Below are 26,816 nucleotides of genomic sequence, written 5' to 3'. Positions count from 1 at the left end.
ACTAGGGACAAAAGGAATGTGAAGTTATTCGATACAGTAATGTAATCTGGAAGATTACAGTGTACTGTATGTATTGTGTGTGTTTCACTTTTTGAATTTGGCGTCGTTCTCCGTCCCCATGTGTTGCGCCGCTCCCAGGGAATGGAGCCCAGAACTGTGATGAATCGAGCAGAGACACGACTCGCACACACAACGCGGAGACATTTCAGGATCCTGGGGACAAGGTAAGTAACTGTACCTGGATCCTGCGATGCGATCCCGAGTGTGGCTCAGGGTTTCCACTTTTGGTACTGAAAATCCACCCCGAGCCAGACTCGAGAATACAGCCAGGGAGGTTAAAGGCTTGCTCACAGCAAGCATACTGCCATGCATGCATCTTATAGCATTCTGCAGTATAGGGAAAACCCAGAATAATAATATCTATAATACTGAATAATTCTAAATTACAGCACGGGTTAAGGCCTGGATCTAAATGAAACTAGGAGGAGGGCCAACATGAATGGGGCATGCAGAAGAGGCGGATTGTTAGTGGGGTGATATTTTGTAAGATGTAACCATTTAAGAAGGTACAATTCTAAAAGATGAATTTAATGACATGCTCTGTCTAAGGAATACATACTCTGAGCTATGCTGCTGCTGCAGGAGCTGATGAAGCATCTGAGACTGCTGTGCATGGTGAAGGTCTGCAGGGGGCATTCCAGGTCCAAGGGGAGGGTACTGGGGCATCATTGATTCCACTTTCAAGTAGAGTTCCCGTTGCATGCTAGGATAGTGCTGCTGGTGAGCTGGGTGAGGAGGGGGTTGGCCTTGTAGGTGAGGTGGTGGGGGGTGGTCCAAGCGGGAAGACTGGGAAATGTGACAGAGGTTTTCTGGGGTCATAGTGCGAAGCAGATGGGGGTCTGTAAAATGAAGAAGACACACAATGAGAAGCAATAACAAACTTTGTGATACATATCCCAATCACCCAGCGAATTAAATTCAAAATACTAACCACAACATACAAAAGCCATTCACAATTCTGCCCCCGAGCTACACCACCAAACGTGTCTCCAAATATCACCCAAACCATCCTCTCCGCTCCTCCCAAGACCTCCTACTGTCAAGCTCCTTCGTCTCCTCCTCGCATGCTTGTCTCCAGGATTTCTCCAGAGCCTCTCCCATCCTCTGGAACTCGCTACCTTCACCTGTCCAGCTATCCCCTACTCTTGCTACCTTCAGGCGATCCCTGAAAACTCATCTCTTCAGGGAAGCCTGTCACGCCTCCAACTAATTTTCTACCACTTCCACCAGCTCATTGCCCACAGTTATAACCTTTTGTACCACCTGCCCCACCCTATTAGATTGTAAGGTCTTCTGAGCAGGGCCCTCTTAATCCCTTGTATTTTATTGTTTTATAACTGTATTGTCTCCCTTTTATATTGTAAAGCGCTGCGTAACTGTTGGCACTATATAAATCCTGTATGATAGTAATATGAGTATCTCTTATTAAAAAAGGTATGTAAACCCTAACAAGGAAATGTTTTTGTTTCCTTTTGGTCCATTAAATATACCATTTAATGTGTTTTATTATTTCTGTACTGTAAGTGCAAAAAAATACAGGTTGATCCCACGTTCTCTGCCCGTGCTACAATTTTATCAGTTACATTGTTACCAGCTATTAATGAGGACTGCAGAAGCCAATTCAATTAAAAAAACTCCTATTCAATTCTGGAGAAGAGGAGACGGGGAGATAGTCTTGTTCTGGGTTCTCCATAGATACAGTATTGGAAGGCCCCTTTCACACAGGCAGTTATGGGGCAATATAAATAGGCGGTTGAATCACGGTTTTACCACACCCAACTGCCCACCAAAAGCCTGCCATACAATTGAAGCAAGGCCTTTTTCACCAGGCAGTTGGGGGCAGTAAAACCATGGTTTAACTGCCTGTTTTAAGCCCCCCCAACGCCCACCAAAAGCCTGCCATACAGTTGGAGCGGGTTGTTTACAGAGTTGGTCATGGCAAATTTAATGTGGCACGTTGCATTGACTTGGTAAACTAGTCCATTCAAATCAATAAGGCCACACAGTAATCACGAGCCAAACATTTCGCTTGCAGTTGCAGCGCATTAGTCTCATTAAAAAATACTATTTGGCAAAAAAACAAAAAATAAAAACAGCAATTCAGGAGGGCGGCAGGATCGCCACCTGAATGCTTGAAAGGTGATCCACTGCGGATTGCTATTGAGGGACTGAACAAGGGGGGATTCAGCCTAATGAGCATTGTCACCAAGGGACCGGAAATGTGTTAGTAAGGCTCCTTTTACATCTGAGGTGGTGTCCACCACACCCCCTTAAAAGGGATTTGTGGCAGATCATTTTTCAAAGTAAAGTGAAAGGAGGTTTGCAGGCGTTCGTGAGATGTTCGTGAGGCAACACTGCCACCTCCTGATGCCTGTTTTCCTTAATTATTGCTGAATTTTGCATTGCAAGACAGCACCACAACTGTCACCCAAGTGTTTGGCTTGTGGTTGCGGTGCGGCCCTATTCACTTACATGGGAGAGTTTCACAGGTGGTGCCTCGCTGCTTTGCAGCCGCAGCAATGTGAACCATCCAAGCATCACCATGTCTGCTTGAAGATGGATGTTTGAGGGGAGATAAAAATGTGGATTAACTGCCTATTTTTACCGGACCATGGCTGTCACTGTGAAATGAGCCTTACTGGCAGATCATAAGGTGTAAATAAAGGAAAATAATGCAGTCACCACTATTAATGACTTGTAACCTGCAAACATATTCAATTTTTTTCTCTTGGGTTTTGATACACCAATCAAGCTGAAATTAAATAAACATTATTTTCTACATAAATAACTGCTGTATTTGATACAATAGAGACAAAACGCTTTGGCAGAGTTACAAAACAAATGTAACTTTGAAGTGATTCTCTGGGTAGTGATGGTGAATTGCATTTTGTCTATAACACAAGAAGTGTCAATAAATCAGATCTAGCATAGAGATTATTGGTACCAAATGTACGCTGAGAAGATCACTGCTGCTAAGCGGCCCATTGCATAAATATTTAGCTTGGAGGAATGCCAAATTACTGGCAAATTCACACAAATCTACCTGCGCCATTTTATAGGGATGAAAGCTTTTGTGAACTAAAGCCGCATACACACGATCGGATTTTCTGACGGGAAATGTGTGATGACAGGCTGTTGGCGGAAAATCCGACTGTTTGTATGCTCCATCGGACAATTGTTGTCGGATTTTCCATGGGTAAATGTTGGATGGCAGGTTTTAACATTTTCCACGGACAAATGTGTGTTGTCTGATTTTCCGAGCGTGTGTACACAAGTCTGTCGGACAAAAGTCCAAAGTACAAACACGCATGCTCGGAAGCAAGGATGAGCCGGAAGCGGTCGGTCTTGTAAACTAGCGTTTGTAATGGAGAGTTAACATTCGTGACGCGGCAAATTATGAAATGCGGCGCACATTCTCTTCTTCTTTAATGGGATAATAATGAAGCTGCTTTGCTGGTGATACTGATAGAGTTATTGCAAACTAATTCTCAAAGGCTTTTTTTTTCTAGTGATATCAAGAATATTATTATTATGCTTTTGTTTTTTGTTTTTTTTGGGGGTAAGTTACCACACCACGATTATCTCGTAGTTTTTAAGATCAAAGCTACAACTATGTCGGTGTCCCTTGTCAATTTTACATTGTATTTTTTTAAATGTAACTGCCTACTCCCAAACTGTCATTTCAAGTAAAACACATAGCCAAGTATTAGACCCCTTTCAAATAGCACCTGAAAAAAGTGGCTCCATTCAGAAAAAGTCCTGCCAGCAGCTTCTTTGGAGAGGTGAAGGATAGATGAACTCACTGCTTTTCCACCGAAATCAGTGGGGCAGCGCTGCTATACCGCCGGCAAAACACTGCTGCGTTGGCATTTTGTGGGCAGATTTAACCCCTTTTCGGCCACTAGTGGGGGGTTAAAACTGCCCCATTAGTGGTCGAATAGCGCCGCTAAAACTATGGTAAAGCGGTGCTAAACATTGTGCATTAAAAAAAGAAAACAAATAAACCATGCTAGAACTTAACCAAAAAGTGCATTCTATGCATCCAAAAATATAGAAAATATAACAAATCAAATCATTGTTCAACCAAAAAATTTAATAAAAGCCTCAAGCATGTGTCCTGCTTCTTAATATAGGGGGTCAACAATGCCAAGAGTTGGTAAAAGCAGGGGTCCGTCATCTGGAGATAATTCCGAAAAAATCTGGATTACTCTCCTGGAGCTCCCGCAGCAAAGGCATATGACACATAGTTACATAGTTACATAGTTAGTCAGGTTGAAAAAAGACACAAGTCCATCCAGTTCAACCACAAAAAAAAAATAATAATAATATCATACAATCCCATATACCCAATTCTATACCTACAGTTGATCCAGAGGAAGGCAAAAACCCCAGCAGAGCATGATCCAATTTGCTAAAGCAGGGGAAAAAATTCCTTCCTGATCCCCAGAGAGGCAATCGGACACAATTGGTTACGAGTAATAAAGCAACCATTTTTTGGTCTAAGAACTCCCCCTCCTCCTGTTCCTGGACTGGACTTGGGTCAAAGCAATAAATCCAAGGACAATAATAAATAACATGTTATCTCCTCCGATTCCTCAACATGTCTGCTTGACGAACGGCCGTTCAGAAACAAGCTGAAAAGCACGAAATGAAAAGAGCAAACTGAAAAGTGCTAAATGAAAAACGCAAAATTAAAAGTGTGAATCAACACTCAAACTTCTACTAACACAAAATTAGCAGAAAAAGAGCTGAAAAAACACGTAGTACCTCCACTAAGTTTGTGTTTGTTGGTCGACAATTCCTTGCCATTTGTATGCAAGACAAAATCCAGGCACATGCCTTCGGACAAAAGTCCAAGGTTTTGTCTGTGGAAAATCCAATCGTGTGTACGAGGCTTAACAAGGGAGTCAGCAATCTGGAATAAACAGGATTATTTCTCTTCCATTTTCATGAGAGATCTACTCCTGGGGGTGATTTCATGTAGAAGAACCAATCACAACAATTGCTAGCCAAAGACATGACATGGGTGCTAGTAGATTGTGGTATAAACAAGTATGATCATATTGGCTGAGTGTGCATGTTATTGCACTGAGCAAACAAGCCTTGGTGTCAACAATATCTTTGGGGAACACAAGAAAAATTGAAATAAAATTTGCATTTTAGATGATCAACTTTTCCCATAGAGCAGCTGGTCAGGTAATTACTGCCATCATCACAGAGTACCCACTTACACTATATTACCAAAAGTATTGGGACGCCTGCTTTTACACACACAAGAAATTTAATGGCATCCCAGTCTTAAGCCCCATACACACTATCAGATTTTCTGCTGATTTTTGTCTTCAGATTTATCAAACCCATGTAGTGCAAGGGCTGCCTGATGGCATACAAATTGAAACTCCTAAGGTTTGACCTCATATTATATGGTTTTGGTAAATCTGAAGGAAAAAATCAGCAGAAAATCTGATAATGTGAATGGGGCTTTAGTCCGTAGGGTTCAATCTTGAGTTGGCCCTCCGTTTGCAGCTATAACAGCTTCAACTCTTCTGGGAAGGCTGTCCACAAGGTTTAGGAGTGTGTCTATGGGAATTTTTGACCATTCCTCCGGAAGTGCGATTGTGAGGTCAGGCACTGATGTGGATGAGAAGGCCTGACTCACAGTCTCCGCTCTAATTCATCCCAAAGGTGTTCTATCAGGTTGTGAGTGCACAATTCTTATGATTAACCACTTCAGCCCCGGAAGATTTTAACCCCTTAATGATCAGAGCATTTTTTGTGATTCGGCACTGCGTCGCTTTAACTGACAATTGTGCGGTCGTGTGATGGTGTACCCAAACAAAATTGATGTACTTTTTTCCCCACAAATAGATCTTTCTTTTGGTGGTATTTGATCACCTCTGTGGTTTTTATTTTTTGTGTTATAAACAAAAAAAAAACTAACAGTTTTGAAAAAGCTATATCTTTTTTACTTTTTGCAATAATAAATACCCCCCAAAAATATATAAAAAACTAATTTCGTTCTCAGTTTAGGCCGATATGTATTCTTCTACATATTTTTGGTAGAAAAAAAAATAAATCACAATAAGTGTACTGTATATTGATTGGTTTGTGCAAAGGTTATAGCATCTACAAAATAGTGGACAGATTTATGGCATTTATATTATAATTTTTTTTTTTTTTTTACTAGTAATGGCGGTGATCTGCGATTTTTATTGGGACTGCGACATTGCAGGCGGACAGATCAGACACTTTTGACACTATTTTGGGACCAGTGACATTTATACAGAGATCAGAGCTAAAAAATAGCTACTGATCACTGTGTAAATGTCACTGGCAGGGAAGAGGTTAAAAACTAGGGGGCGATCAAGGGGTTAACTGTGTTCCCTCAGTGTGTTCTAACTCTAGGGGGGTGGGCTACCTAGGACATGACAGAGGTCCTTGCTCCCGATGACAGAGAGCAGTAGCTCTCTGTCATGTCACTAGGCAGAACAGGGAAATACCTTGTTTATGCCTTGCTCTACCTCTCCTCATCGCGATTGTGGACCACCAGTGGACATCGAGTCCACGGGACCCGCGGGCACACTCCCGTGGTGCGCAGCGGGCCGCCGGTGGTGCGCGCGCACCTGCTAGCCTGGGATTACGAAGGGACTTGCGGGTACGCCCTTTTGCACACCTGTGCCATTCTGCCGCTGTACATCGGCGTAGGGGAGGTCAAGAAGCGGTTAAAGTGGTTGTAAACCCTTACAGACCACTTTTCACCACAGGTAAGCCTGTAATAAGGCTTGCCTGTAGCTACCGTGGATATCTCCTAAACCGGCATGGTTTAGGAGATATCCACTGTATCAGCAATTTTTTTTTTACGTGGGTTTACAACCACTTTAATAAATCTTCTTTAAAGCCCGGGTTCACACTAGCACAATCTCAGAGATCGCATGTGATTCGCACCCGCACTGCAGGTGCCAATCACATGCGATCTCTGAGCAATGCGAGTTCAGCCATACATAAATGGTAGTGCACAATAAACTCTTTTTATATATTTTGAGCAACATCTGAAAAGTCGTTTTCCAAAGAAAGTGTGTGTCCTTATTAACCGGAGCTGGTGTTCCTGATGATTAAAGATTCCCTTAATTTATACACAAAGCTTGATTAGACCCATATGGGTCTTTTTTTGAGGTGAGCGGCCAATTCACTCAGAGGTGGATGGTTGGGGGTTGTTTTGCACATCCATTGATTCGTGGCATGGATTGTATCACATACTTGGAAGAGTGAGGGACATTCACTCATCTTTGAATCACAAGTGTTGGGCAGTTATGCACTTTTTTTTGTTGTTTGGACTTTCTGATGATATTCACTTTTGTGTTATAATATTTTTCCTTTACCTGTTTAGACAGAATATTTATATTATTGCTAAATAAGCGCACCATTATTTGGATGGTTTCTATGCAGGGCTTCACGTGATTTTGCATGCTCCAATGTTAGTACATTGCCCTCAATGTCTCGTGTTCAAGGGCAGCTTTCTACTAATAATCTCCAGGTGCAAAAAGTATAACTAAAGGCAAAACTTTAATATCAGAAAGAGTGAAGATGGATTAGAACACATGTCAGGTTATTATTGCTGTCTGCGTCGCAGTTAGGGCGATTCACCCTCTCTATTTGTCTTGGTGACCTTTATTACCAAGAATGAACATGAAAAGAAAATCCCAAATTTGGAGCGCCCACCAGAACAGGAATAGAGGGGAAATCCTCCAATGAGGACACGATTTCTAATGACAACCGGGGATTTCCCTCAATTTACAGGAATTTCCTCTCACTTCTGGTTTTGGCTGCGGGACAGGAAATGAAGGGAAATATCCCTAATGGGACACAGATGGTCTTCAGTTCTACCTTAACCCCTTCAGATCCATGTTATAGCTGAATGACGGCAACAGCGCGGGTCTGCTTTGCCGGGAGGGCTTCAACAGACGTCCTCCCCTTTGCAAGCTGGCCGCGCCCCCCTGCAGGGCACGTGTGGCGTGCGCTGTGATCACCTGAGTCAATGAGTCTCGGGTGATCACAAATCGGAGATCCGACCCCTTACCACATGATCAGCTGCCAGCCAATGACAGCTGATCATGTGATGTAAAACAGAAGATCGGTAATCGTTGACAGCACGAGGAGAAAAAAAAGCCAATCACCGGCTTCTGTTGAAGCGACGTCAATCTCGAAGAGGAAGGGGCAAAGCCCACCAGTACCACATGCCAGTGCCACAAATCGGTGCCCACAGTGCCCAACCAATCAGTGCCCACCAGTACATAAGTGAAAGCAATCAGTGCCACTTATCAATGCCCACAGGTGCCACCTATCAATGCCCACCAGTGGTGCCAATCAGTGCCTCATCAGTGCCACCTAGCAGTGCTGCCTATCTGTGTCACCTACCAGTGCCCATCACTGTCACCCATCAGTGCCACCTATTAGTGCCCTTCAGTGCCATCTATCTTTTTTTAAATTCTTTATTTCTTTACAGGAATATAGAGATAAATTTATGGGGGCATAACACATCTATTATTATTCATATTATATACAAAAGTTTAAGCCTCAGACAAATTTCAGAAGTCCAGATCTGCATTCCCTTTTCTCTTTTTTTCCCTTTTTTATGCATACAAAACAAAAACAGTTCCCCTTTACTTCCTAATATTACGTGGGCCCAAAGCCCTCAGGGTCCATGGAAACAGCGAAGAGAGAAAAAAAAGAAAAAGAAAAGGGTAAACCCCCCAGGAGCCACCCGGTCCAGGGGGGTCCAAGGTCCTCCACCCATCTGTCTATATCTCCCCATTTACCCCACTTGCATATCCTCATCTCCCAATTGCTCTCCAATCAGCCTCTTCCCCTCCTCCGTTTGTAAAAATACCTCCTAAGGAGCCCATATCTGTGTAATGCATTCCCTTCTCTCCAGGGTTATAGGTATCAAATTTTCCATTATTCCGATTCTTCTGACTTTATTAATCCACATATAAATCTGAGGTGCTCGTGGCTCCTTCCAACACATAAAAATGCAGCTTTCTGCATTCACCAGGTGACTTATAATCAAATTCTTATAATTCTTAGTTGAAATTTGTGAGCACTGTAATAGGAAAATGCCGGGCCCTCAGGGATCTGATATTCCGTAACTAATTGGGTAATTCTCTGTACCACTTGCCAAAACTGTCTAATTACTGGGCAAGACCAGAAAATATGAAGTACCGTGCCTCGTTCTTGACAGCCCCTCCAACAACCACCTGATGCATCTGGGAAGATTTTATTCAATAGCGACGGGGTATAATACCAGCGTGTTAATAACTTATAGTTCAGTTCCTGAATCTTAGTACACCTAGATGATTTTAACGTCAGGTGTATTATTTTCTGATGTTGATCCAAATCTCTCTCCCATTTGCCCAGACTTATCAATGTAAAGTCCTCTGAAGGGGCTTTCAACAACGCGTACATCTTGGAGATAACATGGGGAAGTGGCTCCTTCTCCTCACAATATGTCTCAAATTTTGTACGTTGTCGTCCGTAGCTGTCCGTAGGTCCTAATGTTTCCAGAAAATGTCGCACTTGTTGTGCCTGCCAAAAGGGTATTTCAAACTGTCCTCCCTGTTGCAGTGCCACCTATCAATGCCCATCAGTGCCGCCCATCAGTGCCGCCCATCAGTGCAACCGCCACACATCAGTGCCCACCAATGCCACCTGTCAGTGCCCATCAATGCAGACTATTGGTGCCCGTCAGTGTAGCATCACCAGCGTACATCAATGAATGTAATTACCTGTTTGCAAAATTTATTAACAAAATATAAAAGGGTTTTGTATTTTTTTTTTTTTTAACATTTTTTTTTCAAATTTGTTTAACAAAAAATAAAAATCCCACAGGTGATCAAATACCACCAAAAGAAAGCTCTATTTGGGTGAAAATAAATGATAAAAATGAAATTTGGGTACAGTGTTGTATGACCGCGCAATTGTTATTCAAAGAGTGACAGCGCTAAAAGCTGAAAATTGGTCTGGGCAGGAAGGGGGTTTAGGTGCCCAATAAGCAAGTGGTTAATGCAGTCTCAGCTTAGGGATGAAATGCTGAAAAGTTTAATTTCAGGTTTTAATCCTCATGTATAGCTAAATACAGCAAACAATACTTGTGTCACATTGCCCGGATTAGTGAAAAGTCAAGCTGACCTTGTTGCTGTCATAATCATACACAAATCAATAGATTAGGAGGTGAAGTAAATAGTGTGATGGGCACTGTCCACGGCTTTTGAGAAAGTAAACCTGCCAAACTACTGTAGGTTATCAGACTGGTTTATTTAATACTTTCAAGTTTATCTAAAGCCAAAACTTTTTTTTTTTTTAAAGCAAGGAAAAAAGTTAAACTCCGGGCAGGAATTTCTTTCCCCATGCAGTGGGGCTGTGCCCACACTGCACGGGTCAAATGCTTGTTTTGTCTAGGATTAAGGCAAAGCTTATAGTCACCCGATCCTTCAATCCTCTGGAAAATGACACTCCCCTACGGCCCAGCGGTGGACTTTTCCTGGTCTATGGAGCCTGCTCTGGGCGTGATGACATCAGGAACAGTCCACAACTCAAGACCGCCAGAGCGCAGGGGTGCCGGACTGGTCTTGTGCTGGGAGGATCAGAGGATTAGGTGAGTGTATCTTGGCTCTCCTTTCCCCTAGAAAAAAAACAAGCAGTTAACCCATGCAGTGCGAGCACAGCCCCACTGCATGGGAAATTTTTTTTTATTTTTTTTGCCTAGACTTAAATCACTGCTAAATTTTCTTTGCCATCCCTGTCCATTGGGAAGTTTCCTTCAATTCCTGTCTTGTAGATGGAAGAAGCGAGAGGAAATACCTTCAAATGAAGAAAATCCCATCTTATATAGTTGTCACCATCTATGGGAAGTTAACCCATTCACACAGCCAATTTGGGTTGTATGCTACCAGGAATCAGATCACAGGTGTCTGCTTCATCCAGTATTTTGAGTGCTTTCGGCCTCAGACAGCACCCTGTACAAATGAATGTAAGCTGGACATGCACCATGACTGTCCTCAGCTGTTTGCATATACAGTAAGTACACATTGAACAGTTACACGCATTTAGGGAAAGATGAGCGATCCTGGATGCAAACTGAAGCATCTATTACCAGAACATCTTGAATCTTCATCCACACGTTTAATAAAGTGATCAAATCACAGCAGTAAAGATGCAACATTCCGAGGCTAGACAGGCCCCTTCATCGGGCATGTGACATCGCATACCTGATGAAGGGACCCGCATGGCCCCGAATTGTTGCACCTTTACTGCTGTAATGTGATCACTTTAATAAATGTTGGGATTTTTTTTTTTTTCGAAGATATGTATTCAACTGGAGATGACGTCGGTTACCAGCTGATATTTGCTACAGCACCCATTTACTGCTTAATATTGTGAGTAAGGGTCCATGTACACTTGAGCTAAAAAAAAACAAAAAACGCTGCTTTTACACACACTTGAGCTTTTGTTTTTTTCTCTGCGTCTAAATGCTCCTCCATGTTGTTGGCCTATGTGTCTATGCACACTATAGGCATTTACAGGAGTTTAGATGCAGAACCCCCCCCCCCCCCCCACACACTTGCCACCAAGATACACCTTTTACTTACTCTTACCTGCTTTATTAATTCGTTTTTGTCACTCATTCATTGTATTCTAAATTTTTTTGCAAAAAAAATCTTTTTTTTTTTGGTTTTCTTTTGACCATCAATGCAAAACTGTCAAAAGGTTACGCTAAGTCTACGCTAAGTGGCTCGATGGTGTCAGACTTGACCATTCGATCCCGAAAACTTGGTTTGGCTACTACTACTTGAAATTTGATTAACATCAGGAACTAGAATTTTTTTAATTGATCCCTTGCCCTCAGGTTGTTCATGATTTGTGGATCCTATGTCATGTTTTATCGGATTGTGTAGTTTTAACATTTTTAAAACTTGTTCCTGGATCTGAAAAATGCTGTATTTAGTTATCTGTCAGTAAAAATTGTATTATTTAAACAAAAAAAACCCCCACCAAAGTCGCATTCAGGAGAGGTGCTTGTGAGTATAAAAAAAATGCATAAATGCGCATGAACTAGGAGTATTTATGCGCGTTCTCACGGTAATACATTCTAATGGCCAGAATAAATGAACATTCTGGCTAATAGAATGAATTGCCCATTGATTCATACTATATTGAATTGTATTATTATATTGAGCTGTATCGTAATTGTGCTCTACATTGTAAAGCACTGCTTAAACTGTTGGCGCTATATAAATTGTGAATAATAATAATAATAATTATAGCTGTACTGTCTGCCCTCATGTTGTAAAGTGCTGCGTCAACTGTTGGTGCTATTCAAATCCTTTATATTAATAATAATTAACACCAGACATGTGAACTTTCATGCAAAAATGCAGCTTTTTACCACGTTTTCCTGTTGCTAAACTTCTGTAGGAAAAAAGGTGTCATAGAGAATACAGTGTGCATGTAAACTCATGTATGCGATTGGAATAATATAAGTGACCTGGACAAGAACTGTTTGTATCCATGACATCTCATCTGTCCACAATAGCATGTAACTGCACATACGGGCAGTGCCATGCAAACAGCCGTGGCGCCTGAATGTGCATGCAGAAAAAAGAAGCTTTTTACGGCATTTTCCTGCTGCTAAACTCCTGTAGGAGAAAAGGCATCATTAAGAATACAGTGTGCATGTGGCCTAATATATACAATAGGAATATCATAAGTGACTGGATGTGAACTGTTTGTGTCCAGGGCAGCTCATCAGTCTCTAATCGCATTTAACTGCATACCAAGGCAGTGGCATGCCAAAGCACGGTTCCTGTTAGTCAGATTTATGTTGTTTCTTGGTGGTGTAGGGCCCAAATCAGTCATGTGAATTAAGCCCTGTTCTTGTTCTGGTGGCAATTGAAACTTTTGGAATGTCTATCACTTTAAATTCCTGAGACAAAGAACAGGGATGGTAAAACTCTCCATCAGGGACTTCCTTGCTCTACCCAAAAAAAAAAAACAACTCTTTAAATACACAGTAAATATGAAAAATACAATAACCCACATTCACATTTTTACATAAACCGATGAAAAGTAAAATAGGATTGTTATTATGGGTTACTATACCCTATGCATCGTCATGTTCTTTTTGTTGGCCTGTTAGATAAACTTCTAAATGTAGCCAATAAAATGATCACATATCAGGACTACATCACTCACACTACATACAAAGTAGTTTCATAATAAAACTATTTTAGAGGAGTATTCAAATTTTTATATTATGAATAGTAATATGCTTACAAACAACATTAGCCTTCCTAATACATGAAAGGTATAAAACATAAACTATAAAACAAGAACATCTACATAAAATGTATCAAACAGCAAAAAAAAAAAAAAAAAACAGCATAGGTTACAACTCTATGCTGGTGCTGGAATTATATTCCAAAGGCGGAATGTGTGTGGGGCCAGAGACGCCACTCTTGATAAATTTAGGGAGGGCGGCTAAAAAATTCCAGACATTTTTTAGCTCTGATAAACAAAGATCATGGCTCTAACATACTGGACACACTGCACCGTTCTGTATACTCCACTCTAAACAGTCTCACCTGTCATTGTGTACACCTGTCCTATACCCTGCTGCATTGGGACACTCCCACCTGTCAAACCCACAGTGTGGCCAACCTTTTATAAATAAGGAGAACATATACAATCACAAGTGATGACCTTGCTTCCTTCTGATCTCAGCAGGACATAAGCACAGGACTGCTCTCTGGTCCCCATCGGAAAATAAGCTGACCCCACCACCAATACTATCACCTCTCCTGATTTGTCATTGATAACCACTTTCTTGTGTCTACGCTACTCCTTGAAATCAGGTTAGGGTCCAGCACCATTCTTCCTCCTTTATTTTCTGTAGTTCCTTCTTCTGGCTCCCAAAGACTTTGGGAACCTCCTTACCTTTGCTTCTCTGTAATCAATCCTCCTTGACCCCAGATTCTACAATTCTGTCTCCATGCATGGTGCTCCTGTTCCATATATTCCTCAACATTTTGAATTGTAATGTTTCTCTCTTATTCTTCATCCATTGTTTCTTCCCGTGCATGCCTTTAAAGTTGTTCTCCATGCTCTCATTCTCTGGATCTCCTCTGGCTCTCCTTGCGCCTCATGCAATCACTGCTCTAGCAATTCTATGCATAACTGGAGAGCTGGTGTATTTACTCACTGGTTATCTCTTATGAATTTCTTACCTTCTCTCTTCCCTGACCGATAACACCAACTGGGTAAAACCACGTCTGCTAAAGGTGGGGGGGAGAATACCTAACAGGCACTTACCATTGAGCTGCTGGGGGGAGTACGCCTCTGATCCAGAGTCCGGGGGAGAGTCAGGTAAAGTGCTAAGGAGGAGGAGGAAGAAGAACAATTTGTTTCAGATTCAGAATACTTTATTAATTCCAAAGGGAAATTATTGCAACACATGCCACACTCAACAAAGACAACACATGATCACAACAATGAACAGAACAAGACACAAAGACACGACAAAATTCCCAATAACAGCCATTAGCACAAAATAAAACAAATTAAAACTACACTCTAATAAACCATCCATTCAATTAAAATACAACATACAACAAATAACACATATTCAAAAATAACATAACATTAAACTAACAAAATGCAAATAATACACCACTTTCTCTAGCATTTCTCCAAATAATAATTACCATAATACCAACATAGTATAAACGCTACATAAAAATCCTCAATGTAAACAATATTTCTGCACAGTGTGACTTCAAGAATTGTTCATATATTCTTATTAATGGTCTATAAAGCTATTTAACAAAATACCAGCTGTACATTGTGTGTTACAAGGGTTTCCTTACATGTTAGGCCGCGTACACACGCGCGGACTGTTCGCCCAACTTTGTCCGTCCAACAGTTTCAGCAAACAGTCCGCTCAAAATTAGCATGGACGGACATGCCCACACACGACGAACGAACAGTTTGCTGAAACCGTGCGCGATGACGTGAACAGCACGTACGACGGGACGAAAAATACGACGTCCTATACACTGCATTATAGCTTTCGGCGTGAAAATCCTTTCTGAGCATGCGCGCAACTTTGTTTGACGAACAAGCCTACACACGAGCGGGCTGTTCGCTGAAACAAGGTTTCAGCGGACAGTTTTTCGGAAATTCCGAAAAACCTTGTCCGTCCAACTGTCCGCTGAAACTGTCCGCTGAAAGCCCACACACGAGCGGACTGTCCGCCCAAACACTGTTCAGCGGACAAAGTTGGGCGAACAGTCCGCCCGTGTGTACGCGGCCTTACACCTCACTTTTTAAAGTAGAACTAAAGGAAAAAACTTTTTTTTTTTTCAGCGTTGGATAGAGTGGAGAGGGATTAGAACACCTGTCAGGTTTTTACTGCAGTCTGTGTCCCTGTAAGCCAACGTTCACATCGGGCCGCTTTGTCAAATCGCCGGCTATTACTTGCAATGGTCTGAATTGGTGTGATGCCCACTTTGCATACTTCCTGTACTACTTTTGGTGACTTTTGGGGGCGATTTGAATAGACATCTGTGCATGTACCCGCACAGATGTCTGCCAAATCGCCCCCCTGAAGTCGGACTGCATTGCTGGTTTGAAATTGTGCAAGTTCAGCTGAACTCACATGATTTCAATCACGCCCTCAATGTGAACCTGGGCTGGGACAGATTCACCTTCTCCATAAGACACACAGAGGTACGTGATTTCGTCCAGGAGGGCCGCCCTGCCACAGTATATATGTGTGGGGCAGTCCGGAAGAGGTTAATTGAACCAGGCACTACCGCTAAGTATAAAAGAGTACATTTATGTATTTTAGTTAAAAATGTAAAAGAAAACTTTTTTTAATCATTCAAATTGTGTATACATTTTTTTGGGAGGGGGAAACTTCCAATGAGGATACTTCTGGTGACTAACATGGATTTGCCCCCCGTGCCCTCTTTTGGCTATGGGACAGGAAGTGATCTCCCCAATGGGACACAGATCCTAAGAAAGCTGACAGGGGTTATAACCTTCCCTTAAGGCCCATACATAAGATCAGAAAATCGTACAAAAAATACCGTTTACCAAGTGATTGTACGATAATCTGATTGTTAGTACACAGCTTTCCCTGGGATCGCATTTTCTCGTATGATACCAGATTGTACAATTTTTGTTTAATCAGTACAGTTTTTGTCCAAAAATATTATACAAAACACTACAACACATGACATCATTTCCGAATTTTTATTCTGTTGTGCTAGAATTTTCGTACTTTAGTAATCTCCTTATTTTCGATCTGGAGACTAGCATGCAAAAAAAATAAAAGGACGATCATTCTTTCAATAATATCATTGTGTGTACTAGGCTTTAGAATCAGTTCACATCTGTGCAAACAGTATGAAGCAAGTAAGATGCGGTGTCAATGAACTCCATATAAAGTGCATTTTGATTTTAAAAAAAGCATCACAGATGCAACAGCAGGACTTTTTTTTTTTTAACACACCGCACCTAAAACACACAGGTGTGAACAGGGAATTAATCTATCCAAAATGTAAAAAAAGTTTTACCTGCTATTCTATTTTAGATACAAGTTCACCTGTATACGATTTTCCTCCAATATTTGAAGAATGTTACACATTTTTCCACTTATATTTAAAGTGGACCTTAACCCATGCCAGCAATCTTTTCTCTTTTTGTTCCTCCCCAAATATGGAAACAAGTATCACTATTATTTGCATGGTGTAGTAATTTTTTGTGCAGCAAGGCAGCACTTCCTGTTTTCTGGCCTAGACCGGGTCCCGCTGCCTCCAGGAATTGCCACATCACACTGGTGCCAGGAGGCAATAGGGTTGATGTACTAAAACTGGAGAGTGCAAAATCTGGTGCAGCTGTGCATGGTAGCCAATCAACTTCTCACCTCAGTTTGTTCAATTAAACTTTGACAAAAATAAAAACCCTGGAAGTTAATTGGTTTCTATGCAGAGCTGCACCAGATTTTGCACTCTCCAGTTTTAGTAAATCAACCCCACTGTGTTATGAAGCAAGTATGCACATTGTAATGCCCCGTATACACGATCAGACATTCCGACAACAAAATTCATGGATTATTTCAGACGGATGTTGGCTCAAACTTGTCTTGCATACACACGGTCACATAAAGTTGGTCGGAAATTGCGAAGGTCAAAACGCTCCAGTGTGAACCAGGGCTGAACAAGGGATTTCTGTGCATGTGTACAGATGCTGGGAGGCTACAGTGTCCACATAGCAGAAAATGGTAACATTTGTGCACATGCAGAAATCTCCTTCGTGTGAACAGATACACTGCAGGTGTGTGCCAGGTTCCAAATACATGGTAGAGGCATGCAATGTATCTGTGAATACACCAGATTTTTGAAGATGGCATCACAGAAGAGGAACTGGGTAGGAGATTCATGCAGTGTCCTTCTTATGTCCTTCTTTTGTTTCCTGCGGGAACTTTAAATTTTGCTGGCTGTCGTGGGTAATCTATTAGTACAATATGAAGCTTCTGAAACAAGCATTATACTTTCTTATATTAAAACGTAAAGCTCATCTCCAGGGGAGACAAAAATGTTACCCTCACACTGTAAGAATTTAATGTTCGCTTATGGCTAGGGTACTGGAAAAATAACTTTCCTACCTGATCCTCTGTTTCCACAGGCTTACTCCAGGTTGTAAGACTGTCCGCAGCCCTGCATTTGACGCAGCGGTACTGAGGAACAGTCTGCCAGAGCGTAAGAGAGAAAAGGAGAGCGACAACTGCCCAGAGGAAGTTAAAGCTGCTTTTTATGGTACCATAGACCAAATGAGCATTTAACCCCTGTAGTGAGGGGACTTTTTTGCATTTCACCTCAATTAGAGATGCACTACCAGTTTTTTAAGACAGAGTATGAGTACCGATACCACTTGCCGATACCAATTACTGATACCTATTTTTAGTGTCGTGTGCCACATTATTAAATGAGCTAATATGGCATTGTAACTGGTGGCACTAGATAAGACAAGGGCATGGCAAGGACAGAATAGGAATGAATGGGTATCTCAGCCAATGGGAAGGGATTTTCTTGGGTCTCTTGGCCTGCTGGGAGAGCCAATTTATGTGGTTGGAGTCAGGTGATTGGGGTGCCACCTGGATGGCTGTGTGGGTGGATGTGTGTTGTAGTGCCCTGGGCTGCTAGGCCAGAAACCTAAGGCCTATCCCACACATCTGGCTGCTAGGCGTCTGAGGGCCTATCCAGAAGCAGGAAAAGCAGTGTAGGGTTGGGACTGAGGGCTTGTAGTCCAACCAGTTGTGGTCGGAGGTAGAGGGGAAGCTGTCGCCACTAAGTGGCCATCCACCTTAGGGTTGCCACATGTCCGGGATTCACTCGGACAGTTCGGGTTTGGAATCATGCGTCCAGGTTTCTGACCACCCGAAACCTGGACACATTATTCAGACTGGATTATGGATTACCATCAGGGATGCTGGCTGCAGTTGCCTAAGGCAAAAGTGTCTGTTTCACTCTCTATTACACTGCCCAAAGTCAACACTAACAATTGCCCCCCCCCCCCACCCCACACACACAAACACTTACACACTCAGACTGGAGAGTAGAGAGGGCTCAATTTGCTCCACTTCCTACCGCCTCTACCACTCTGTGTCTGCCCACACTCCAATACCCAGCGCTGTACCTCAGAAAAGGAAAATGGGGGCCAGAAATTTGAAGTCCAGCAGCCTCAGATACATCTGGATGAGAGGTGCTGACTGCCAAGGGGTGAGTGAGCTCCCCATCCATCCCTGTCTGTGACTGAAGCTTCACCCTTCTTTCTACTGCCTCTGAGTGAGTACACAAAGGCCACACCAGAAGCCACAGTGTTCCCTCATAAATCCAAGTTCCCAGAGCATCCCTTATGTTCGAGCCCCCAGGGTTCCCCCCTACATTATAGTCTGCAGAGTCCCCCCTTACAGTGTAAGGAAACTCTGCGAGTTCAGATGTAAAAGGGGAACGCTGCAGATTCAGATGTAAAAGGGGAATGCTGTGGATTCAGATGTAAAGGGGGGCTTTTGTGATTAACTTCATATGATTACAACTGTAATTTAATTGCAAAATATATGTATAGTTTATACTATAAAAAAAAAAAAAATTGCTGTGTGCCGCTAAAGTATTTGGGTTTGACTTGATGAAAAGGTGGCAACCCTAATCCACCTTGCTACTGGAGACCACCGTGAGTAAGCTGAGGCCAGTACCAGAGAAGACTTCTTGCCAGCCAGGGACAGTGAAGAAGTGGGAAAACTTGAGCAAGTGACAAGTCAGGGACCCCGTGGGACAGCAGAGGTAACGCCTGTGGAGCATCAGCGAATGCCAAGCCAGGGACCTAACGTGTCAGCGGGGGTGAAGCTAGAGGAGTATCTGTGAGTGCCAAGCCAGGGACCCAGCAGGAAAGCGGGGGTGATGCTTGAGGAAGATAATAAGTGCTAAAGTGGAAGAGCTCAAGGGATCCAGTGGCTAATGGATCTGAAGTCTAGTGAGAGAGACTAGAAGCTCATTAGTGGGTGAGTGTGGGGTAAGCTGAGAACTGTTCGTGTTGCAAATAGTTGAGTGCAATTGCGGTTAGTATCCTCTACAAGATTGTTGCCATAGGAGACAGCAGTCCTACCTATACAAAAGTGGTATCTGGCTGGAGGCCTTCACCTGGATAGCTGTCTATCTATAGAAGTCTCGGAGTCTGACAATTATCTTTGCATCTACCTAAGGGTATCCTGGCCCTAACCCTCTCTCCCACGGTTCTGTTTAAGAGACAATAAATCTCTTTGCATTAAAAAAATTGTCTGACGACCACCTGTTCTTCTTTCATTATACCCGCCATGCCTTGTAACCCACTCTACACTGAAGGATGTCAGCTGTCCCTAACTTTGGAGGTTACCATTGAGCCTTGAGGGGCCCGGGACTTTGCTACATTAATCTAATACTAAATACATTTTGTGTGGTTTATTTTATTATTAAATTATTATTATATTATATATTGTGTTTTGAACTGCTACTGAATTCGCATGACATGAACCAAACTGTCTTTCTATGGAGTCGGTTCACATATATGCAGGCCGGCTGCAAATTTAAAAAGAGTCAGGTATGATTTTCAGTCCGGTTCAGGTGCGATTTTCAGTGTCACTTTAAAAATTCGCAACTGAACGGCACCTGTACCGCCGAACGAAATCGCACCGATCTCGTTTTACAAATTTCACTGAAACCGGCCCCGCACATATGTGGATCTGGACCTGAAGGTATCAGTTTTAGTATCAAAGCATTTGCTTAGTATCGACACCAATACCCGTATCGGTGCAACGCTACCCTCATTACATTTTTGAGGTACATGGAGGATGTGCTAGCTATTCCATGAAATCAAGGTTTATTTGCCATTTGTGCCCATAAGAGATATTTCCCCTCATTTCCTGTCCCTGGGACATGTCACCAGGACAGGATGAGAGCTGAAAAGTCCTGAGTGGACACACAAAGAACAGTAAACACTTAAAAGAGGTTAACGGAAGTTGGATTTACTGTAACAGTCTGTTATAATGCAGGTCACATAAAACAAAAGCAAACTAATGAGGATACAAACAGTACTGACAGCCACCAGCAGGGCCAGGACAAGGGGTAGGCAGGAGGGGCGGCTTCCCTGGGAGCAATGGTTTATTGCAGTGATGAAGGTGCCCTAGCACTAACCCTAAGGGTAGGGGGTGCAGCTTGGCATCTTTGCCCTGGGCGCTGGATGACCTTGTCCCGGCACTGGCCACCAGCACTATATACAGGCAGCGATTGGTGCCTGCACACAACTTTAAGCAGGATATACTCTAGTAAAATTTTGAACGAAAATTTGTGCAAAAATTCTTAGGAAAATTTGTATGATAATTCTTAGTACATTGGAATGTTCAAAAGTATTTCAAGATTTTCTTTGATTTTAATATTTGATTTTGGAATGAATAGACCAAACAAAAAACACATATATTGCTAAAAATTTGTACATTTGAGAACATTTTGCATCATACTCCTTCAAATTTTATTGTTACTCCGGTCATGAACAAACATTGATTTGACCTCACTAATGATTGGAAAACCAAACAAAACTTCTTACAACATTTGAAATACGTTTAATGAAATTCTACTAGTGTATACCCAGCTTTAGATGCACTCATCTACAGTACAAATCTCAGATGTAACCAGCAAGTTTCAACACCTCCTGGTGGCATTGTGCTGGCCATTCCCCGCTATCACTCCTACAGTCCCAATGTGATGTCCCATCATTGTAATGGGCCAAAACAAACATGAAGGAGGAGAAAGGGCCAGCATTTTGCCATACAATGAAATGTTGAAACTTGCCAGTTATAGGAATCCTTACCAAAGCAAAAATGTAATTTAGAAGCAAAAAATGTATGAAATGGACCCCAATAGAACACAGTACTTCATTACAAATCATTTTAGAACGTAGCACTTTAGCATAATCCCCCTATCAATTGTCCCCAACATATAGGGAGACTGGAAGAAACATGTTCTTCTCATTAATCCTCCACACACATGGAATAAATCAGCCATGCCAACTTACCATAAAATCTGTCCCTGGTTTTCATCAGAGGTGAGAGGAGGAACAGTGACATCATGATCTCTACCTTGTCCAATCATAAAACACCTTGTATTCATTGAGAAAAAATACAAGGCGTTCCATGAATGGTGGACCCCCTGTGGTCAGTGTACAGAGGGGAAGCCTAGCATAACCCAGATTATTGCAGCTATCACTGTAGTAGCAGTGACTACTACATCAATTTCCATTTTCCAGGTATGAGGTATGCCTACTGAAGCAAGCCATAGATGGTTCGAATCTCGGCTGGTTCCTGCTGAGCTTCGAACCATGTATGGGCAGGCTGAATGTACCATGTTGTTTGATTGATGAACTTGGATACAACCAGCCTGTTGGAGTTTACATACGATTATTGCTAGTGGCTGTTATAGTTGCTAGCAATAATCACTGTGTTTCTCCTGGTGGGGGCAGCTTCCCCCACCCCTCGTCGGGATGACACAATGGCTCCGCGGGAGGGATTTCCCCATCATCACCGACTGTGTTGATGAATCGATCAATTTTCTTTCCTGTAACCCCTGATTGTAGGAAAAGAAAATCGCTCCATCTATGGCCAACTTTGCACTGCGCCAAGCTGATCCAATGTAATTATGAAATATAGTTCATACATGGAGTTTAGCTTTAACTTCCACCTGTCCAGGTCTGTCCCAGAGTCCCCCCCCCCCCAAGAAGGGGTGGGGGGGCTCTGTATAAATTGTGACTTTCAGCTTACACAGGACTTGAGGACTTTCTCCTCCACCACAGGTGACAGCGACAATCATAGATCTTCAGCACTTTCCAACACTCCGTCTTATCAACTACTACTTTAGCTTACCTGGCTGCATAGCTGGTTTTAGGTTCTGCTTTGATGGGAAGACCAGGTCCGCTCATGCACATGGCAGGGCCAGGGTATCCTTTGGGATTAAGCATGGCATTGCTGTTACTGCAATTAGGATGTGATTGGAAAGGTGGGCCTGCACATTGGCCACCCATACCAGGCCGTACTGGCATTTGCTGTCCCATATGAAGAACACCACCTGAGCTGGATGCTCCGACATGGCCAACATTGGAGATGATAGCAGGTAAGTGGGCTGCGGCAGAAGTACAGGGCTGACCTGGGTTTGCATACCCGGAAGAGGGAGGGATATCTGCAAAACAGCTGTAAACAAACAGTAAAATAAAAAAATCAATCACAGCATATAAATACATACAAACTACCTGTATCTCAATGACTTCAAATCATATTTGCCACAGTGTTATTACATGAAATTGCTCTTAACATGTACATGTGGATATAATAAAGCTATAAAATAACTAAATGTTGCAACAAGCACCTCCAGATACCTTTACAGTGACTCTACATTCCTGCAGAACACCCCACAAGCATCCAAAAAAATAGTGACCAGCTCCTGTAGTTGCGAGCACTCACACACCCACTATTGATTTATGAGTACATTCACCACCAAGATTGGCTAATAGTGAGACGCAGGTGGAATAGACCGCAAACACGGTCCTTTTTTGTATAACAGAGAGCCTGGCTTGAGCGGTTTGCACTGTACCCTATAGGAAGGCAGAACTGCCTTGCAGGCTTCTGGGGGTGTATACTATGGCACATGAGGGGCGGCTTTTTTTTTTTGCTAGAAAATTACGTACAACTCCTAAACATTATATATATATATATATATATATATATATATATATATATATATTTTTTTTTTTAACCACTTTCAGACCGGACCATTTTGCTGGTAAATGACCAGAGGTCTTTTTACACTTTGGCACTGCGCTGCTTTAACTGGTAATTGCGCGGTCATGCAATGTTGTACCCAAACAAAATTTGCGTCCTTTTCTTCCCACAAATAGAGCTTTCTTTTGATGGTATTTGATTGCCTCTGCGGTTTTTATTTTTTGCGATATAAACGTAAAAAGACCGCAAATTTTGAAAAAAAATGATATTTTCTACTTTTTGTTATTAGAAAAATCCAATAAACTCAATTTTAGTCATACATTTAGGCCAAAATGTATTCAGCCACATGTCTTTGGTAAAAAAAAAGTCAATAATTGTATATTTATTGGTTTGCGCAAAAGTTGTCACATCTACAAACTAAGGTACGTTTTCTGGAATTTACGCAGCTTTTAGTTTACGACTGCCTATCTCATTTCTTGAGGTGCTAAAATGGCAGGGCAGTACAAAACCCCCCCAAATGACCCCATTTTGGAAAGTAGACCCCCTAAGGAAATTGATAAGAGGCATGTTGAGCCCATTGAATATTTTATTTTTTTGCCTCAAGCGATTGAATAATGACAAAAAAAAAATTTTTTTTTTTTTTTTTACACAAAGTTGTCACTAAATGATATATTGCTCACACATGCTATGGGCGTATGTGAAATGACACCCCAAAATAAATTCTGCTGCTTCTCCTGAGTACGGGGATACCACATATGTGGGACTTTTTGGGAGCCTAGCCGCGTACGGGGCCCCGAAAACCAAGCACCGCCTTCAGGCTTTCTAAGGGCGTAAATTTTTGAGTTCACTTCTCACTACCTATTACAGTTTTGAAGGCCATAAAATGCCAAGATGGCACAAAACCCCCACAAATGACCCCATTTTAGAAAGTAGACACCCCAAGCTATTTGCTGAGAGGCATGTTGAGTTCATGGAATATTTTATATTTTGCCACAAGTTGCGGGAAAATTACAAACTTTTTTTTTTTTTTTTTCACAAAGTTGTCACTAAATGATATATTGCTCACACATGCCATGGGCATATGTGAAATGACACCCCAAAATAAATTCTGCTGCTTCTCCTGAGTACGGGGATACCACATATGTGGGACTTTTTGGGAGCCTAGCCGCGTACGGGGCCCCGAAAACCAAGCACCGCCTTCAGGCTTTCTAAGGGCGTAAATTTTTGAGTTCACTTCTCACTACCTATTACAGTTTTGAAGGCCATAAAATGCCAAGATGGCACAAAACACCCACAAATGACCCCATTTTAGAAAGTAGACACCCCAAGCTATTTGCTGAGAGGCATGTTGAGTCCATGGAATATTTTATATTTTGCCACAAGTTGCGGGAAAATTACAAACTTTTTTTTTTTTTTTTTTTTTTTCACAAAGTTGTCACTAAATGATATATTGCTCACGCATGCCATGGGCATATGTGAAATGACACCCCAAAATAAATTCTGCTGCTTCTCCTGAGTACGGGGATACCACATATGTGGGACTTTTTGGGAGCCTAGCCGCGTACGGGGCCCCGAAAACCAAGCACCGCCTTCAGGCTTTCTAAGGGCGTTACAGTTTTGAAGGCCATAAAATGCCAAGATGGCACAAACCCCCCCCAAATGACCCCATTTTGGAAAGTAGACACCCCTAAATTTAGGGGTACACTAGTGAGACTAGGTAATAAATGGCGGGTGCCCTGAAACTATAAAAAAATAACTAACCAACCAGCGTCACCTGTAACAGTTATATGGTGATCACTGGTGAAAGGGTTAACTAGGGGGCAATCAGGGGGCTTTATGCGGTAGTATATGGGGGTCCCTGGCGCTATAAAAAGCTGCGGCGAACCTAAATACCTACCTGCCTAACTAGCGTCACCTGTGACACTAATACAGCGATCAGAAAAACGATCGCTTATTAGGCTGGGTTCACACTGGAGCGATGCGGGAACGCCACGAATGCGCGGCGGGTTCCCGCATCGCATGCCTCCCGGCGGCAGTTCACACTGCCCTATGCGAACTGCTGGGAGTGTCAGTGAAATGTTACTGACACCCCCAGATCAGTTCGCATATCGCAGTGCGATCTGCAAACTCGGATCGCATGGTGTGAACACCCATGCGATCCGATTCTGCTGCGGGCCAAAAAAAGGGTCCCGTGCGAATTTGCGGCGGGTGCGGCGAATGGCTGAACTCGAATCGCACAGAGATCGGATGTGATTTGCACTGCAGTGCGGTGCGAATCACATCCGTTCTCAAACCGCTGCAATGTGAACCCAGCCTTAGTGACACTGGCGACGGGGGGTGATCACGGGGTTAAACCTTTATTGGGGGGGTTAGGGGGGTACCTTAGAACTAAAGGGGGCTAACCCTAACTGCCCTAACAGTTATTAGTCACAAATGACACCCGCCGGGTGATCAGGGGGTTAAACCTTTATTAGGTAATAAATGGCGGGTGCCCTGAAACTATAAAAAAATAACTAACCAACCAGCGTCACCTGTAACAGTTATATGGTGATCACAGGTGAAAGGGTTAACTAGGGGGCAATCAGGGGGCTTTATGCGGTAGTATATGGGGGTCCCTGGCGCTATAAAAAGCTGCGGCGAACCTAAATACCTACCTGCCTAACTAGCGTCACCTGTGACACTAATACGGCGATCAGAAAAATGATTGCTTATTAGGCTGGGTTCACACTGGAGCGATGCGGAAACGCCGCGAATCCGCGGCGGGTTCCCGCATCGCATGCCTCCCGGCGGCAGTTCACACTGCCCTATGCGAACTGCTGGGAGTGTCAGTGAAATGTTACTGACACCCCCAGATCAGTTCGCATATCGCAGTGCGATCTGCAAACTCGGATCGCATGGTGTGAACACCCATGCGATCCGATTCTGCTGCGGACCAAAAAAAGGGTCCCGTGCGAATTTGCGGCGGGTGCGGCGGGTGTGGCGGGTGCGGCGGGTGCGGCGAATGGCTGAACTCGAATCGCACAGAGATCGGATGTGATTTGCACTGCAGTGCGGTGCGAATCACATTCGTTCTCATAAACCGCTGCAATGTGAACCCAGCCTTAGTGACACTGGCGACGGGGGGTGATCACGGGGTTAAACCTTTATTGGGGGGGGTTAGGGGGGCACATTAGAACTAAAGGGGGCTAACTCTAACTGCCCTAACAGTTATTACAGTCACAAATGACACCAATGCAAAAAAAAAAAAAAAAAAAAAAAAATGACATTGGTGTCACTGTGACTGGGGGGCAGGGGTAATTGGGGGGGTGATCGGGGGGTAAAGGGGGGGTGTGAGTGTGCCTGGCATGTTCTACTGTGTGTGTAGAGTGTTGGTGCAACTCACCGATCCGCTCTCCTCCGT

At 42.9% G+C, this 26,816-nt stretch overlaps 1 protein-coding gene across 9 annotated transcripts in view; it reads right to left on the bottom strand.

The window, feature by feature from the left end:
• Positions 1-26,816, bottom strand: part of MYRF (myelin regulatory factor) — a 244,940-nt gene that overhangs the window by 66,280 nt on the left and 151,844 nt on the right. For 8 of the 9 annotated variants that reach the window (XM_077460758.1, XM_077460759.1, XM_077460763.1 and 5 more), the window contains exons 3-5: positions 22,565-22,888; positions 14,425-14,486; positions 620-899 (exon numbers count right to left, since the gene is read on the bottom strand). In XM_077460758.1, the coding sequence (XP_077316884.1) occupies positions 620-899; positions 14,425-14,486; positions 22,565-22,888 (666 nt within the window). Of the gene's footprint in view, positions 1-619; positions 900-14,049; positions 14,336-14,424; positions 14,487-22,564; positions 22,889-26,816 lie in introns of those variants that run through there. The other variant, XM_077460767.1, reaches the window with a different exon arrangement.

Source organism: Lithobates pipiens, unplaced genomic scaffold (genome assembly GCF_037356315.1).
Source record: "Lithobates pipiens isolate NorthernLeopardFrog02 unplaced genomic scaffold, aLitPip1_a1.2 Scaffold_10, whole genome shotgun sequence".
In the NCBI taxonomy this organism is placed as follows: Eukaryota; Metazoa; Chordata; class Amphibia; order Anura; family Ranidae; genus Lithobates; species Lithobates pipiens.
Note: the sequence above shows the minus strand (reverse complement) of the source record. Positions and strands in the feature narration are given on the sequence as shown.